The sequence below is a fragment of the Narcine bancroftii genome, chromosome 6, assembly GCF_036971445.1.
Source record: "Narcine bancroftii isolate sNarBan1 chromosome 6, sNarBan1.hap1, whole genome shotgun sequence".
Taxonomy (NCBI): Eukaryota; Metazoa; Chordata; class Chondrichthyes; order Torpediniformes; family Narcinidae; genus Narcine; species Narcine bancroftii.
This window is the reverse complement of record NC_091474.1, coordinates 24,949,761-24,964,181: the sequence shown is the minus strand read 5'-3', so window position 1 is coordinate 24,964,181 and position 14,421 is coordinate 24,949,761. Positions and strand designations below refer to the sequence as shown.

Here is a 14,421-nt window from a genome sequence, read left to right as displayed (position 1 = left end):
GGTGTAATGAACACTAAAGATATGTGTTGGACACTACAGGTGTGCGGTGGATTACACAGAGAGTGCTGCAACCAAGGCAGCAATATTTGTGGAGAGTGAGAGGGGCATCTTTAGGCAGTGGAGCTTGGTGCGCACTGGGAAGGAGGACACCAGTCCGGAGGCAGGGCAGCTATGAGTGGAGTGTCATTTGTGTAGGATCCCATCGCCACTGTAGCTGCATGAAGGAAAGGGGAAATAACATGGTTATAGGATGTGAGAAAAGAAGAAAGGAAATGTGATGGAGTGGGATTGGTAGAGAAGCTGGGAGCCAGCATAGACAGGGGGCCAAATGGCCTCATTCTCCATGGTTAGAAGATATGAGAGATAATATGAGTGAGGTGGGGTAGGGGCTCGGTGCATGTTGTCGATCGAGTCTCTATGGATTTATAGAATGATGAGGAGACACTCAGCACTCCTCCTCCTCCTCAGGGCGATCGCTCTGGATAATACATTCTATTTGTATCAGTCATACCGAGTGAATAAGGGAAAAACGAGGTGCCCAGAATAGACCTGGGACTCATCCAAGGCACAGGAATAGATCACTTTTTTTAAAAAAAATGACTGAACGGGGCTGGAGTCGGATCTACGCCCGCCCACGTCGTGTTCGGCGGCCGGAAGGGGTTTGGAAACAAGGGATTTGGGTTTTTTTTCGCCCCTCCCCCGTGCTGTTGCCAATGGGGCCTGTGAGTTGTCGGGCGGGAGGAGGGGTGAAGTGTTGCAATAAGTGAGGCAGTAACGTCAGCGGCTCATAGTGAGAGTGAAAGCGCGTAGCTCAGTAATAATTCACCAAGATTACAGGAGCTCACATTATAAAGCCGTGTTGGGAGCCCTGATTTCCTCATTAGTAGCTGCAGACCTGGCGTTGACCGGATTCGCCAGCGGATACTTCTGGAGATCTGCCACAACTTATTTAAACTTCAGAGTTTCCATTCCTCTCCCATGGAAGTTTTATAAATAGGTCACTGTTGGCCAAGAAATCATACTGTGCATAATCCCCCCACCAGCCCGGAATACATCAGGAATGATCGAACTGGACATGCTGCCCACCGTTGTATCTCGCCTGTAATTTCCAGGCCGGGGTTTCGACCTACACGTGGGTGGGGTTGGGGGGGGGTTCGGAGAAGAGAGGAACAAAGTCGTCTCTCCCACTCAGGCGATTGGAATCCAGGAACTCGAAAGAGGGGGGAAAAGGTGCGGGGACTAATTGCTCCGTGGCAGCCGCAGCTTCACTCGCTCACTCTCGGCAACGAGAAGCCACCCGCAGGTAAGTTTTGTGAAGGGAGCGGTCGTGCCCTCTCGTCCGCCCCGGCTCCCCTTTGTTCCTCGCCTGCGCCCCGCTCTCGGCCTCTCCAAGTGTTGGGAAACTGCAGTGATTACTCCTGCAACTATTTCGCCCCTCCCCGTCAAGTTTGTGTTGAAATCCATTCGCCCCCTCTAACGGTTTTTAGATCTGAATTAGGGTTTTAAGAAAGAATTAGGTGTCCCATATTGGCGACGCGCGCTCTTCCCCGATCTTTGGACCCGTTTGTATCGATTGGTTTCAGCGGATACTTTAATGTATTTACTGTTCCTTGTTCCCGTTCTCTCTGGGATACAGTAACGCGGTAGTGAAGGAGCCGCTTCTGACCCAGATTTTGCCGTCCCAGACCAAGGGACAAACGGGGGAAGTTTTTACAGGGAGTTCAGGACAAAGCAAAGAAGCCGTAACTTTCGGTCCGGCTTTTCGGGGTGGAGGGGGAAACGATGCCGGGAATTAGATTTTCTTCCAACAGGAATGCGAACCACGCCCTACCCCTTAACATTTTTTTCTTTGGATGGTGGGGGGGGTGGGCAGAATTAAAATGTTCAGCGCCGAGTGGAGCATCTCCCCCCTTGGAGTCCATGTAAGCTGGGAGATGGAACTGGTGGGACGGCAGGGAGGGGCAGAGGGGCCTCTTCCTGTTTCCTTTACTCTGGGATTTCATTTGGGCTAACTGTTGTGGGCTATTGTTTGTTGCACATGTGCTTTCCCAGCGAGGGAATCTGGGAAACTTGAGTGTAAGGCTTGGCGTGGTTCCACACCCTTTTCCCCTCTCCCCTTCACTCTGGCCAGTACTCCAGGGAGCTCCTACCCCAATCTGTTTCCATTCTTTCTAACTTTACCTGATGAAGAGCTTAAGCTAAAATTGTTGGTTATGTATCTTTATCTTCACTATGTAAAGAATACAGTTTGACCTGCTGAGTTTTTCCAGCATTCTGTTCAATCACAGTGTCTGCAAACTTTTGTGTTTTATTCGTGCATTGTACTCTTTTTCTCCCTCTCTTCCCCACTCCTTCCTTCCCTCCTATACCCTATCACCTCTGGGCCCTTCTCTGAACATCTCTCTCCCTTAAATATGAAATGTCGCCTTTTTTAATCTTGGACTGGCTATTTCTGTGGATGTGCTCCGACCCACTGAGTTCCTGCAGCATTTAATTGTTTGATCCCGTCCCTTTGGTCAGAGACCTGCAGATTCAGCCTAGCCTGGGTTAGATTTTGGTCTGAGCTGCTACTTCTTAGCAACCTGCATTTAGATAGCACCTACTGAAATACTAAACCATCCCACAACTCATCACAGGGGTCTGGAGTTCAGCAGCACAGGTTATCAGTTATTCTGCCTCTAAGCCAATTGGAAAAAAAAACCTAGATTTTTATAGAATTTATTTTGCAGAACGGTGGGTAGGGTCAGAGGTTTGGAGTTGGGGGGAGGGTAGCAGTGATACATATAGTAGGAATAATCTTGAGGTTTGCAGGTCCCGGGTGCTTATTGAGAGGGAGGGGTAAAATCACTTGAGGTCCTTCTTTTAAGACCCTCTCAGGACTGCAGCTGCATTGGCACAAATAATGACCCCTCACCTTCCCCCCCCCCCCCAAATGTGTGTTCCTTTTGGAACAAAGTGATTTCTTTTTCCACAGGGAACAGTTTTGTTGTCTATACACAGTGATAGAGCTACTCATGAATGAGGCATAAGCTTGACCTCATCACCCTGATGTCTGATTGGCTGGTCTCTGATTTCTTACCTGAACTGGTTTCCTTGATTCATCAGGAGCATGAATCACCAAAAGCTGCCCAGTTCAGAGGTTTCTCAGAGGGGGAACTGAGTGTGTTCTCTTGTGCTTACTAGCATGGGAAGGTTTGGGTCAGGATGATGATGGTTGTGTGTTTGTATGGGAAGGGGGAACTGTGCAGCCAGTATAATAGTGTAACAAACCTCCATCTGTACTGCTAGTGCTTTACAAGCTGCACCCGATCTTAGCCCTCGAACATCATTGGTAGTTATCTTCATTCTCTTGTAGAGTCCCTTCTGCACATGTTTGGTTTTGCCGATGTGGCATATCTGAGCCCAAAGTGGCTATCCCAAAATCATGTGTTAATACTTGCAGGAGGAACAATGGGGTGTGTTAACCACTTTCCAGGTATCCATCTTTTGGCCCAGACAAGGATCCCCTTGTCTTTGGCAGCCATTGACAGCACAAAATGAGTGGCCAGTAATTTTCAGTTCAGTTCCCTGCCCCCATTCCCATGTCAACATGTTTGTTCATGGTCTGGTGCACTGCTAAACTAGGACCACCTGCAAATTAGAGGAACCTCATCTCATCTTTAGTCTGGGCACTCTCCAACTGGATGGTATTAACATTGACTTTGCCAGTCTCTGTTAACCCCCCCACCGCTTCACTTTCCCCCAGCTCAGCCTCCCTCCCCCTTTCACAGAGCCAAAATCAATTCTCACCTCTCCTCTTATAATATCCATTCACACCTTTTGTTGGTCTGGACTCCTCCCCCAGCCAGTCTTCAGTCTTTTTTAAAAAAAAAATAATTTTAGAGACAGCCCTTTGGCCCACGTGCCCATGCCACTCAATTATACCCAATTGACCTACAAACCCCAGTATGTTTTGATCAGCTTTATTCTTGCGTCTTCTAGTTCTTTGCTTCTTCCTTGAGGAAGGGCTCATCCCCAAAATGTCAGTAATATATCTTTATCTTCTATGGATGCTGCAAGACCGGCTGAGTTCCATCAGCACAAAACATCCTAGTGCTGTGCGACTCAGTTAAAGTGATTAAACCATGCATACACTATACCTCAGCACCACCTGCTGCCCCTGAGTGGCATTTCTGCTTGCCACCAAGCTGCCCTTGATCAAGGGCTTCAGCCCGAAAGATTGATCATTCTTTTCCTTCCCGCTGACGCTGCTCGACTGCTGAGCTCCTCCAATGAATTGATTGTTGCTCCAGATTCCAACCTCTGCGGTCTCATGCCTTGTTCCAAAATGCTGCCTTGTGAACACTGCGCACATTCTCTTTGGTATCCCAGACTCGTGTTTAAAATCGAGATTGAAGGATGGACGTTCAAGAGCCTTGTGGCTTCTGAAGCTCACTACAGAATTGGAATTTTCAAACCAGGAAAATGTGTTGTAAACAACTTCAGGCCCAAGATGTTTCCCTGCCTTAACCTCTTACAGGCCTTATCAACTAGGAAGGTGGTGGCTAAACAGGAACTCCCTGAAGTATGTAAAACATTAATCAAATGAAGTGTTTGAGACTGATCCTTGAAGGGTGGGTTGAGGCTACACTCTTTCTGTCAATGCACAAGTCTTTGTACTGGTGGGATCAATTGCAAATTTCAAAGTGGATGGAGAGGCAAGGGTTTTATGGAATAAGCAAAACTAGCCAGATAGAATTGAGATAAAAACCTACCAGCATCTTGCTGAAATAATAACAAAATGTTGGAAATGCTCGACAGATCAGTCAGTGCCTGTGGAATTAGAGTCAACATTGGCGATCACCATGTCGGACGTTCTGAGCTACGATGAGAGGTGATTGACCTGAAACGTTGGGTCCTATCTCTACAGATGCTGCTTGACCTGCTGAGGGTTTCCCGCATATTTCTATTTTTGCTTTGCATTTCCAGCACCTTTAAATTTAGACTTACAGCATGGTAATAGGTCACTTTGGCCCGCGAGTCCGTGCTGCCCAATTTGCCCCCAATGAACCTACACCCCTGGTACATTTCGAATGGTGGGGGGGAGACTGGAGCTCCTGAGGAAAACCCGTGCAATCAAGGGGAGAATGTACAAATTCCTTACAGCGCGGGATTTGAACCCTGGTCCCAATAGCTGCAGCTGTAAAGACATTGCATTAACTGCTACACCAATCGTGCCGCCCAAATAATCTGTAGGATTATTTTGACTGGCCCTCTTATTGTAGGGGAGTTGCACAGACTTGAGGGGTCAAATGACCTGCTGCTCCTTGGGAAGTGGATTAGTGGTCGGGAAATATATCTAGCATTCGATACTGTTGTTTAAAACTGTCCTCTCTTTCTCCAGATCCTCATGAGTGTTAATGCACAGATGTCACTACCCTCTCACCATGCCAGGCTGAAGAGACTAGATTTTGACGATACAGATGACCCTGACCTTCCCAAATGCAAGCGGGTGCGCTTGAGTCAACTCTCCATCCCAGCCTTATCGCCGTGTCTCGGATCTCCTTCCCCCACACCCTCCTCCACTGACAACAACAATGTGTCACGGATTGGACCCTACATCCTGCTTAACCCCACGGAGGCCAACAACTGCTACCGAGCCATCCACACTGATACCGAACGGGAGTATATCTGCAAGGTACGACTGGGTATATGGAGGGAGGGGGTCTCAATGGGTGCTAACCCCAGTGGAGTCGGCTGCAGGTGGTTACAGGAATCAGGGTATGTGGGAATGGATTGGCCTTCAACACTGGGAGGAGTGAGAGGCAAGCTGTGCTGATAACTAGCAGGTAGTTGGCTTCAGTACCCAAGACCATAAGGAGGTGGGGGGAGAGATTGGTAAGATGAGAAGGGGCTTGGGCTGACACCTCAGTTCTTGTAGTGGATCTCTTCTGGGGATTAAGGACTCCTTTAGCCTTTCTTTCAAACCCAATACAACCCTGAGAGCTCAGTGGCCAACTGTACTGGTGGGGCTATTTGTGAATGGCCAGTTCCTATGCCTTGTAAAGTACCAGGTTCATCAAAACCTTTGCCCTCACTTGTCATCCCTGTCAATTTTTTTTCAATTAACAATCTCAACTTGCAGTAAGTCGTGTGTTATTGCCCTCTTTCCGTGATTTTTCCCTCTTGAATTCTTCCTGTGGGATGGCTGCCAGCTTCCTGTGGGGAGCGGGGCAGGCAGATCAACTCTCCAGCCTTGTGCTGCCTTTAACCAGTGGATGAATTTGGCACCAATATGCCCATGAAGGGCAATACCCGAGTGCCTCTATTGATTGAGAAGGTCACATCGCTATTGTGTGTGTGCACTTAGAAACTGGCCACTAAGCCTGCACCGATATCAACTTCCATGTACCTGTCAACATCAATTTGGACAGGTAGATGGATGGGATATGGTCCAAATGCAGGTCAGTGGCACTAGGCAGAATATTAGTTCAGCACAGACTAAAAAGGCCTGTTTCTGTGCTGTAATGTTCCATGGTTCCATCTGCCTTATTCTAATCCCATTTTATTCTCCCTGCATTCCCATCTCCAGTTTCTACCACCCTTCTATGCATTTTATTATTTGGGGGGGTGGGAGATAAGTTACAGTCTTGGGATGTGGGAGGATTTATCATCCAGCGATTCAATTAGTTTTTAAATTTATTGTTCCTTTTTAATCCAATTTAGTATACCACTGTATATTTTTTTAATTGTTTGTAACTTTTGTTAAAGAGCAGCAATTGTTTTGGTGGATGTGTACATTGTATGATGTGTATGACCGTAAACTCGTCATCATTATCGAACGCACACGGTGATGAGAAGGAGGTGCAAACTCCAAGGGGTTGGAGGGTGGCTGGGATTGAACTCAAGTCACTGGAGTTGTGAGGCAGTAGGTCTCGGTTGCTTGAACCCTGATGTCTAAAATTCCCTAACCTGGACCTCTCCGACCAACTTTACTCCAGCCACATGGGTAATTTGTCCTACTGCCTCTTGTTGCATATTGGCTGTTGGGTGAGGGCAGGTTGTGGATGATTGAGGGGGGTTTCTATGAATGCACTGACCGGGCTCTCGCTCTTCCTCCTGGCAGGTGATCGCCATGAAGCATTATCATGAGGTGATTGCACCATATGCCCGTCTCCCGCCTCACCCCAATGTGGGGCAGATGGCCGAGGTGATCGCGGGTGACCGCAAGGCCTACGTGCTGTTCCCGCGTGGCCATGGTGACATGCACTCATATGTGCGGACGTGCAAGAGGATCCAGGAGGAGGAGGCGGCTTCCCTCTTTCGGCAGATGGCCCATGCAGTGGATCACTGCCATCAGCACGGCGTTGTCCTCCGGGATCTAAAACTGCGGAAATTTGTCTTCACCGACAGGCGAAGGTGAGGCACGGGGCATCAGTGTAACAAACCTCCATCTGTACTGCTAGTGCTTTACAAGCTGCACCCGATCTTAGCCCTCGAACATCATTGGTAGTTATCTTCATTCTCTTGTAGAGTCCCTTCTGCACATGTTTGGTTTTGCCCATGTGGCATATCTGAGCCCAAAGTGGCCATCCCAAAATCATGTGTTAATACTTGCAGGAGGAACAATGGGGTGTGTTAACCACTTTCCAGGTATCCATCTTTTGGCCCAGAAGGAGGTTTTTCAGCCCATCTTCTTGCTTTTGAACAAGCCCTTTCCCTCTACTCTCCCCATGCTCCTATCAACGCATAGAGGCATACAAAATTATGGGTACAGATAGAGTAAATGCAAGTAGGCTTTTTCCACTGAGGTTGGGTGCGATACAATCCAGAGGGAATGCGTGAAAGGGGAAAGGATTAGGGGGAACTTCTTCACACAGAGTGGTGGGAGTGTGGAATGAGCTGCCAGCTGAAGTGGTGAATGTGGGCTCAATTTGAACATTTAAGAAAAATTTGGTCAGGTACATGGCTAAGAGGGATATGGAGGGCTATGGATATTGCAGGTCAGTGGGACTAGGCAATAATAATTCTGCACAGGGCCAAAGGGCTCACCAACCTGAATGTGATTGGAAGGAAACTGTTTGGTGGAAGGGGTATGGAGACCCATTCAATCTCAACAAAAATGGGAAAACTCCACACAACATCTGAGGTTGGGGTTGAACCTGGCTTTCTGGAGCAGCAGATTTGCAAGGTACACCCAAAATTTTTAAGCCCTTTAATATCATCACTTTACAAAAATAAGAATAACCAAATTGCCTTTTCTGGGATCTTGCTGTGCACACATTTGGCCGACGTGTTTCCTTCCAATATAACTGAACGACACCGGGAGCTGGTTGTCTAACAAATTGGATCCACCCTTCCTCTAATTAAGATCATGCCTGATTTATTCTTGGCCTCCCTGGGATTTCCTGACTCAAGTCCTATGGAGTACAAAACCCTGGCCAATCCAGCCCTGAAAACTCCATTTGTCCTGCACAGTTACCCTGGGCAATGCATCCCAAAGATTCAGAATCCTCTGAGAAGGAGGTTCTTCCACATCTCAGTTGCAAACATCTGACCCCTCATTCCTGAAGCACCAGGAGATTCTCTATTACATCGTGAAGTTAATTTGAACATCCTGAGGTTTCTTGAGGATCTTTGTTTTTGGTGATATTCCTGGCTCTCTGAGCATTCCTGGCTCTCTGAGCATACCCGCACCTTCCTGTTGACTTTGCAGTAGACCTGATGGATTGAAGAGAGAGGGTGCAGAGAATGGGCAAAGCCAAACAAAAACTACATCAACACCCAGATGCTGGGGGGATTGACTGAAGGCAATGCAATCTTCTGAGAGCTTGACCCTCTCAGTACTCTGGTAGAGGGAACATTGACATTGCTAGTGACTGAGATCGGGACCCGATGAGAGTGTTCTCTGCTCTGGTAGTATAGTTGCCTATCATCTGAGCCATCTCCTTGCTTCTCCCTGCTGCTTACCTTGGCTTGTTTTGATTGTCCAGCATGGACTGAGTTGCGCTTTACAATTGCACATTAGGTACGACATGGTTAGCGTGCAGCGCCAGCGGCCGGCGTTTGAATCCAGCGGTGTCTGTAAGGAGTTCATACATTCTCCCCGTGTCTGCATGGGTTTGTTCCAATTTCCTCCCACCTATCAAAACTTTTGAGGGTTGTAGATAAATTGGGTGTAATTGTGCGGGATGGGCGCGTGGGCTGCAAGTGTTCTCGTGGTCTCACAGCACAGAAACAGCCCTTTCAGCCCATGGTCCGTGCAAACCAAATGGCCAGCTCATGCCATTTGCCGATGTTCAGCACCTATCCTGAACCTTTCGTATCCATGTACGTGTCCAGACGACTTTTCAACATTGCAGTTGCCCCCGCCTCTACCACTTCCTCCAGCAGTTCATTCATATTATCCCATCACCCTTCTGGTTTTCGATTTCCCTACTTTGGGGCGGAGGCGGGGGTGGGGAAAGACAGACTATTTACCTTATCTATGCCCCACAGGTTATTTCCTATGTACTGTATGTCAAAAGAAATGCATATAACATGTAATGTGCATAAAAATTAAATATTGTGCAGCACGTACATATGTAGTGCCTTTTCAGAATCACCTTGGCCATCTGGGTAGTTTGGGCTCTGATTTGGGGGAAGTGTTTTATTTTAGTCATCACCTCTGTGTGAACATCGGAACATGCTAGCAACTTTCAAATTAAACTTGCACATGCAGCACAGTAACAGGCCCTTCTGCCCCATGAATCCATGCTGCCCAATTGGTCTAAAACCCCCATATGTTTTGGAGGGGGGGAGGAAACCGAAGCATGCAGATGTGGGGAGAATGTATAAACTCCTTACAGAGAGCACCGGATTTGAACCGGGGTCACTGGTGCTGTAACAGCGTTACACTAATTGTTACACTTTGTGTTTATCAAACGTGTTTGATCGTAAAAGAGTGGGGAAGCCTCCTAGAATCAGGCAACTAGTCCTGATGGTCTCAAAGTCCCTGATAACTTCTGAAAGTCGTCATGAAATAATAAGGCAAATCATCTCATGAGCTGGCTAGTTGAACATTAAATATTCCTAGTGCCATGGACAGGCCCTTGATTTAAAGAAAAGGAGTAAGCCATTTGGGACAGAGAAAAGGCAAAGCCTCTTCATGGAGAGTTGTGAACTTGTGCAATGCTCTACCACAGGAAGTTGTTGAGGCTTGGTCATTAGACATATTCAAAAAGGGAGTTGGATGTGGCCCTTGTGTCCAAAAGGATCAGGAAGAGAAATAAGGATGTCTCATGATCAGCCATGATCATGTTGATGGGTGATGCAGATTTGAAGGGCCAAATGGCCTTCTCCTGTACGTTTTCTTTGATAAACCCCTTGTCCAAACAAGCACATCTCCAACAGTGCACCACCTTCCTGTACTCTGATTTGAACTCACGACTTCTGGGTTGAAGACTAGTTTGGTTCCAACCATTACAGCACAGTACAGACTCTTTGGCCCGTGATGTTGTGGCAACCAAAATCAATCTACTCTTATTAAATTTAACGAACATTTAGCAATAGAACAACCATTCCAGAGAGGGAGGACAGTAGGCCCATCCAATGTATGCTATAATTATCCACATTATCACTTTTTCTACACACCAGTCCTACCTACGTTGTTGGCCTTGGGAAGTGATCTCTGATAAAAGTGGTTATGTAAATGCAAGTATTATTCAGTTTAATTGTACAATTTTAAAAAATCTTTCAGAAACAAGTTGAGGCTGGAAAATTTGGAGGACTCCTGTCTGCTGAAGGGAGACGATGACTCCCTGATGGACAAACATGGGTGCCCTGCCTATGTTGGGCCAGAGATCCTCAACACCAAGCAGTCATACTCGGGGAAGGCTGCTGATGTCTGGAGCCTGGGTGTTGTCCTCTACACCATGTTGGTGGGCCGTTACCCCTTCCAGGACACTGAGCCAGCGGCCCTGTTCAGCAAGATCCGCCGCGGACTTTTCACCATTCCGGAAAGCCTGTCTGCGAAAGCCAAGTGCCTGATCCAGTGTCTCCTGCGCCGAGACCCAGCTGATAGACTGACAGCCGGTGAGATCTTGGATCACCCCTGGTTCAATTCCAACTTCAACATCACCTACAACTCCATCTCGAGCCCATTGACTGACCAGCTGGTCCCAGATGGTTACAGGGATGACCTGAATAATTTGTAGAGATATTTTTGATGAACAGAGAAATTCAAAAGAGAGTCGTGTTTTGCCTCCCTTGCTTGTGAATTGGACAGAGACCTTAAACCTTCTGTTCATGGAGTGCCCAGAGGGGAGAATGATCAAATATTGGGATTCCTGGCTGTACCCAGTAATCATGGGAGGGAAGCCTTCTCATTAGTCAGAGTCTGAGAGTGACCTGGGGCTGTGTTTGGACGGGGAAGGGTAGTTAGTTGCCCTGTCCCCTTCCCAACCTCTTGCATACTTTTCCCAAGGTAGTGGAGAGGAGAGAACCTTTGACTGGGTTAACAAATACAGTCTGCGAAATGCAGGGGAGAATTAACACCCCACTAGATCCTGACCTCAAACCTTTGACTGGGTTAACAACCGGTAGCAGAAAACCCTGAAAATAAAGTCTGTGAAATGCAAGGAAGAATTAACACTCCACTGGATCCTGACCTCAAACCATTGACCACTGGTCCATTCTATTTCCCCCGCTGGTAGCACCGGTTCATGGGTTGATTGATTGCATTGTGCCTTTTTCAGGATTTTTGTAAAACTGGGGACCAAGGTTATATTAACTCTGGGAGATTTTAGGCAGGGTGGGGACTCTCTGCTGCAATTATGGAAGTTCACCAAAGCTAAAGGAAGGTGAACCTGGTGAGCTAAAGGAAGGTGAGCCTTTTGAACCCAAGCCTGTTATTGTACAAAAATGAAGGAACCTTGTTGGTGCTTTTGAGGAATAGCTGTTGTCTTCTCGAACTAACAGTTGCAGTGTGGTGCACTGTTCCAGGAAGCTGATGTCAACACCTGAATACATTTAAAACCTCTTCAGCATTTAGAGATTGCAGTGATGCCAAGGCTCCACTGTGGTCAGGTCTGTGATTGGACATCAAACCCGTACTGCTCTCTTCTTAACTCGCATCCTGCCGTGCCTGCAGAGTTGGGCTGCTCCCTGTCGAGGATAGGTTCACTTGTGTGCACCGTGCATTTGGACAGTGCACGTCCATCCCCTCTAAAAGTGAGAAAGTGACAAGAATTGACAGCTCTGCTTTGAGTGCCAAAGCTGATAGAAGCATTAGTCAACAAGTATTTGAAAGCAGAGCAAGCTTGTTGAGATCTAAGTTTTCACTAAATGTAGATAGCTTCTCTCTGAGGTGACACCTGTCAGAGAGGAGTCACATTGGGCATCAGCTGGTATGCCTATGATACCAGTTAGCATCTCCTGCTCGTTCCCAACTGACTATGTACCATAACAGCCACAAGTGAAGGACTGGCTCTTGGGCAGGCACTGGTTCATTTGCAGTTTTTGTATAGAATATGACATTGGTGTGAATATTGATAACTTGTACACAACATGAACACTACATTTGAAATGTGTGTATGTACTGATGGTATATTTGTCAATTTCAATTAAAAAAACATTATTTTTAATTTGCTGTTTAATCCCTTTTATATAAAAAAAACAACCTTGAAACCTGCCAACAGTGCAAGTTGAGCTGCGCTGACATTGATCAAGATCGAATAGGGGAAATGATAAAAGCATCAGAGAAACACAAGTTGCAGACGCTGGAATCTTGAGCAGACAAAGCATTGCTGGAGGACTTCAGCGTCTGTGAGTAGAAACGGTCAGACAAAGAACAGTCTTCATAAAAGATTCAGAACTGAAACATTGACCATTTCTGTCCACAAATGCTGTCTGACCAACAGTACAAAGACTGTTTCTTCCCCTCTGCCATCAGATTTCTGAATGGACAAAGAACCGCACCTCACTTTCTCTTTCGCACAAATTTTTTTTGTGAAAATGTCATTTATAGCAATATTTGCATGTCGTGCTGCCACAAAACAATAAATTTCGTGGTGTCCATGACAATAAAATTCTAATTCTGAGTTCTTCCAGCAGTTCTTTCATTGCTACGATACTTGTTGCTGGCTGAGTCATTTGGATTCCTCAAATATCCATTGTGAATACTGAAAATGACAGAACAGGATTTGCTGCATTTTATCCCATTCAGTCAACTTGGAAGCGAGACGACGAGACTCAAACTATCTGTGATCCAGGAAGACTTGCTGATAGGCAACCTTCACTTTAAAGTCCTCCCTGTTTACAAATTGCACTGTGGTCTCAGCCCCAGTTCCCATTTAATTTCCTTCAATGTTGTGACTCACCCCCACGATCTCTGTATTTTTCCACCTCTTTGTTCAAACTTGTAACTAATTTCTTTCCCCCCCCCCCCCCATTAATTGGATGAAGGGTAAAGGATCGTGATGGCAATGTGAGGAAAACACATCAAATTGCCCTATATTGGTGAAGGGAAAGAATATAAAATTAGGGCTGCTCGGGGATTGGGTCAGTACTGATTCACAGGGTTTGAAAATTAAAATTTATGGAGAATAAAAAGAGATGTCCAGGTAAATTTTGATAGTTTATTAATGAAACATTTTTTCATTTGGGGAAAAAAAACCAAATACAGTATTTATTCGTTCATAGCCATTTCTGTGCATCTGAGATGGTTGCATATGCATGCGTACACACAAAAGCCTGCTTAAATTTAAAAAGTTTGAAAGTTTTCAAGAAGTCCGGATTCTTGGGTGGTATCGTAATCGGCCATCCATTCTCAACAGGAGCCTGTTGTGGGGGGGTGGGGGGGGGGGGGGTCACAGCACATTTAAGTGGTAGCCTTGTTTTCTTTCCACCTCGCATAACATAAATGTTTTTTTAATGTAGCTGGTAGGAGAGAAGTATGGAAGAAATTAAAGCTTGATTGCTTCACAGGGAAGGGGCCCATGGGGCGGGGGGCACAGCTGAAAAAAGTTGAGAGTGGTTGGTTCAAATGGTAAGACATTAAGAGCTCAGACACCGAGGAGTGTACATGATATGCAAAGGGGAAGAAGACCAGGTAAAACGAGTAATTGAGGAAGCTTACCAAATAATCAAAACTAGCTGAATTAGTGGGTGGAATTTAACTTGGACATTTAATGTTGCCTTTTGACAAGTTAAACCAAGGCAGGATTTGCTTTGGAGAGTGGTGTAAAGCTGAGAGGTCAAGAGGTATTGACAGAGAGCTCCCTGAATGTGGCGACACAGATATAAACAGTGCAGAAGAGGATGTTGGCTGGCTTGCCGTCATCAGATGGGCCACTGCGTACAAGGGTTGAGACGTCATGTTGCTCCATGTAGGTGAGACAGCAGGTAGAGTATTGTAGGCAGTTCTAGTCACCCAGCTGAAAGGATATCATTCAGATGCAAAAA

The 14,421-nt window shown here is 46.5% G+C and overlaps 1 protein-coding gene across 1 annotated transcript; it reads left to right on the top strand.

The window, feature by feature from the left end:
• Window positions 1–803: 803 nt before the first annotated feature.
• On the top strand, window positions 804–12,602 carry trib3 (tribbles pseudokinase 3). Its single transcript, XM_069884351.1, has 4 exons — window positions 804–1,303; window positions 5,384–5,677; window positions 7,106–7,398; window positions 10,718–12,602. Exons 2-4 carry the CDS (start codon window positions 5,390–5,392, stop codon window positions 11,172–11,174), a joined length of 1,038 nt encoding a protein of 345 aa, XP_069740452.1. The 5' UTR covers window positions 804–1,303; window positions 5,384–5,389; the 3' UTR covers window positions 11,175–12,602.
• Window positions 12,603–14,421: the final 1,819 nt, after the last annotated feature.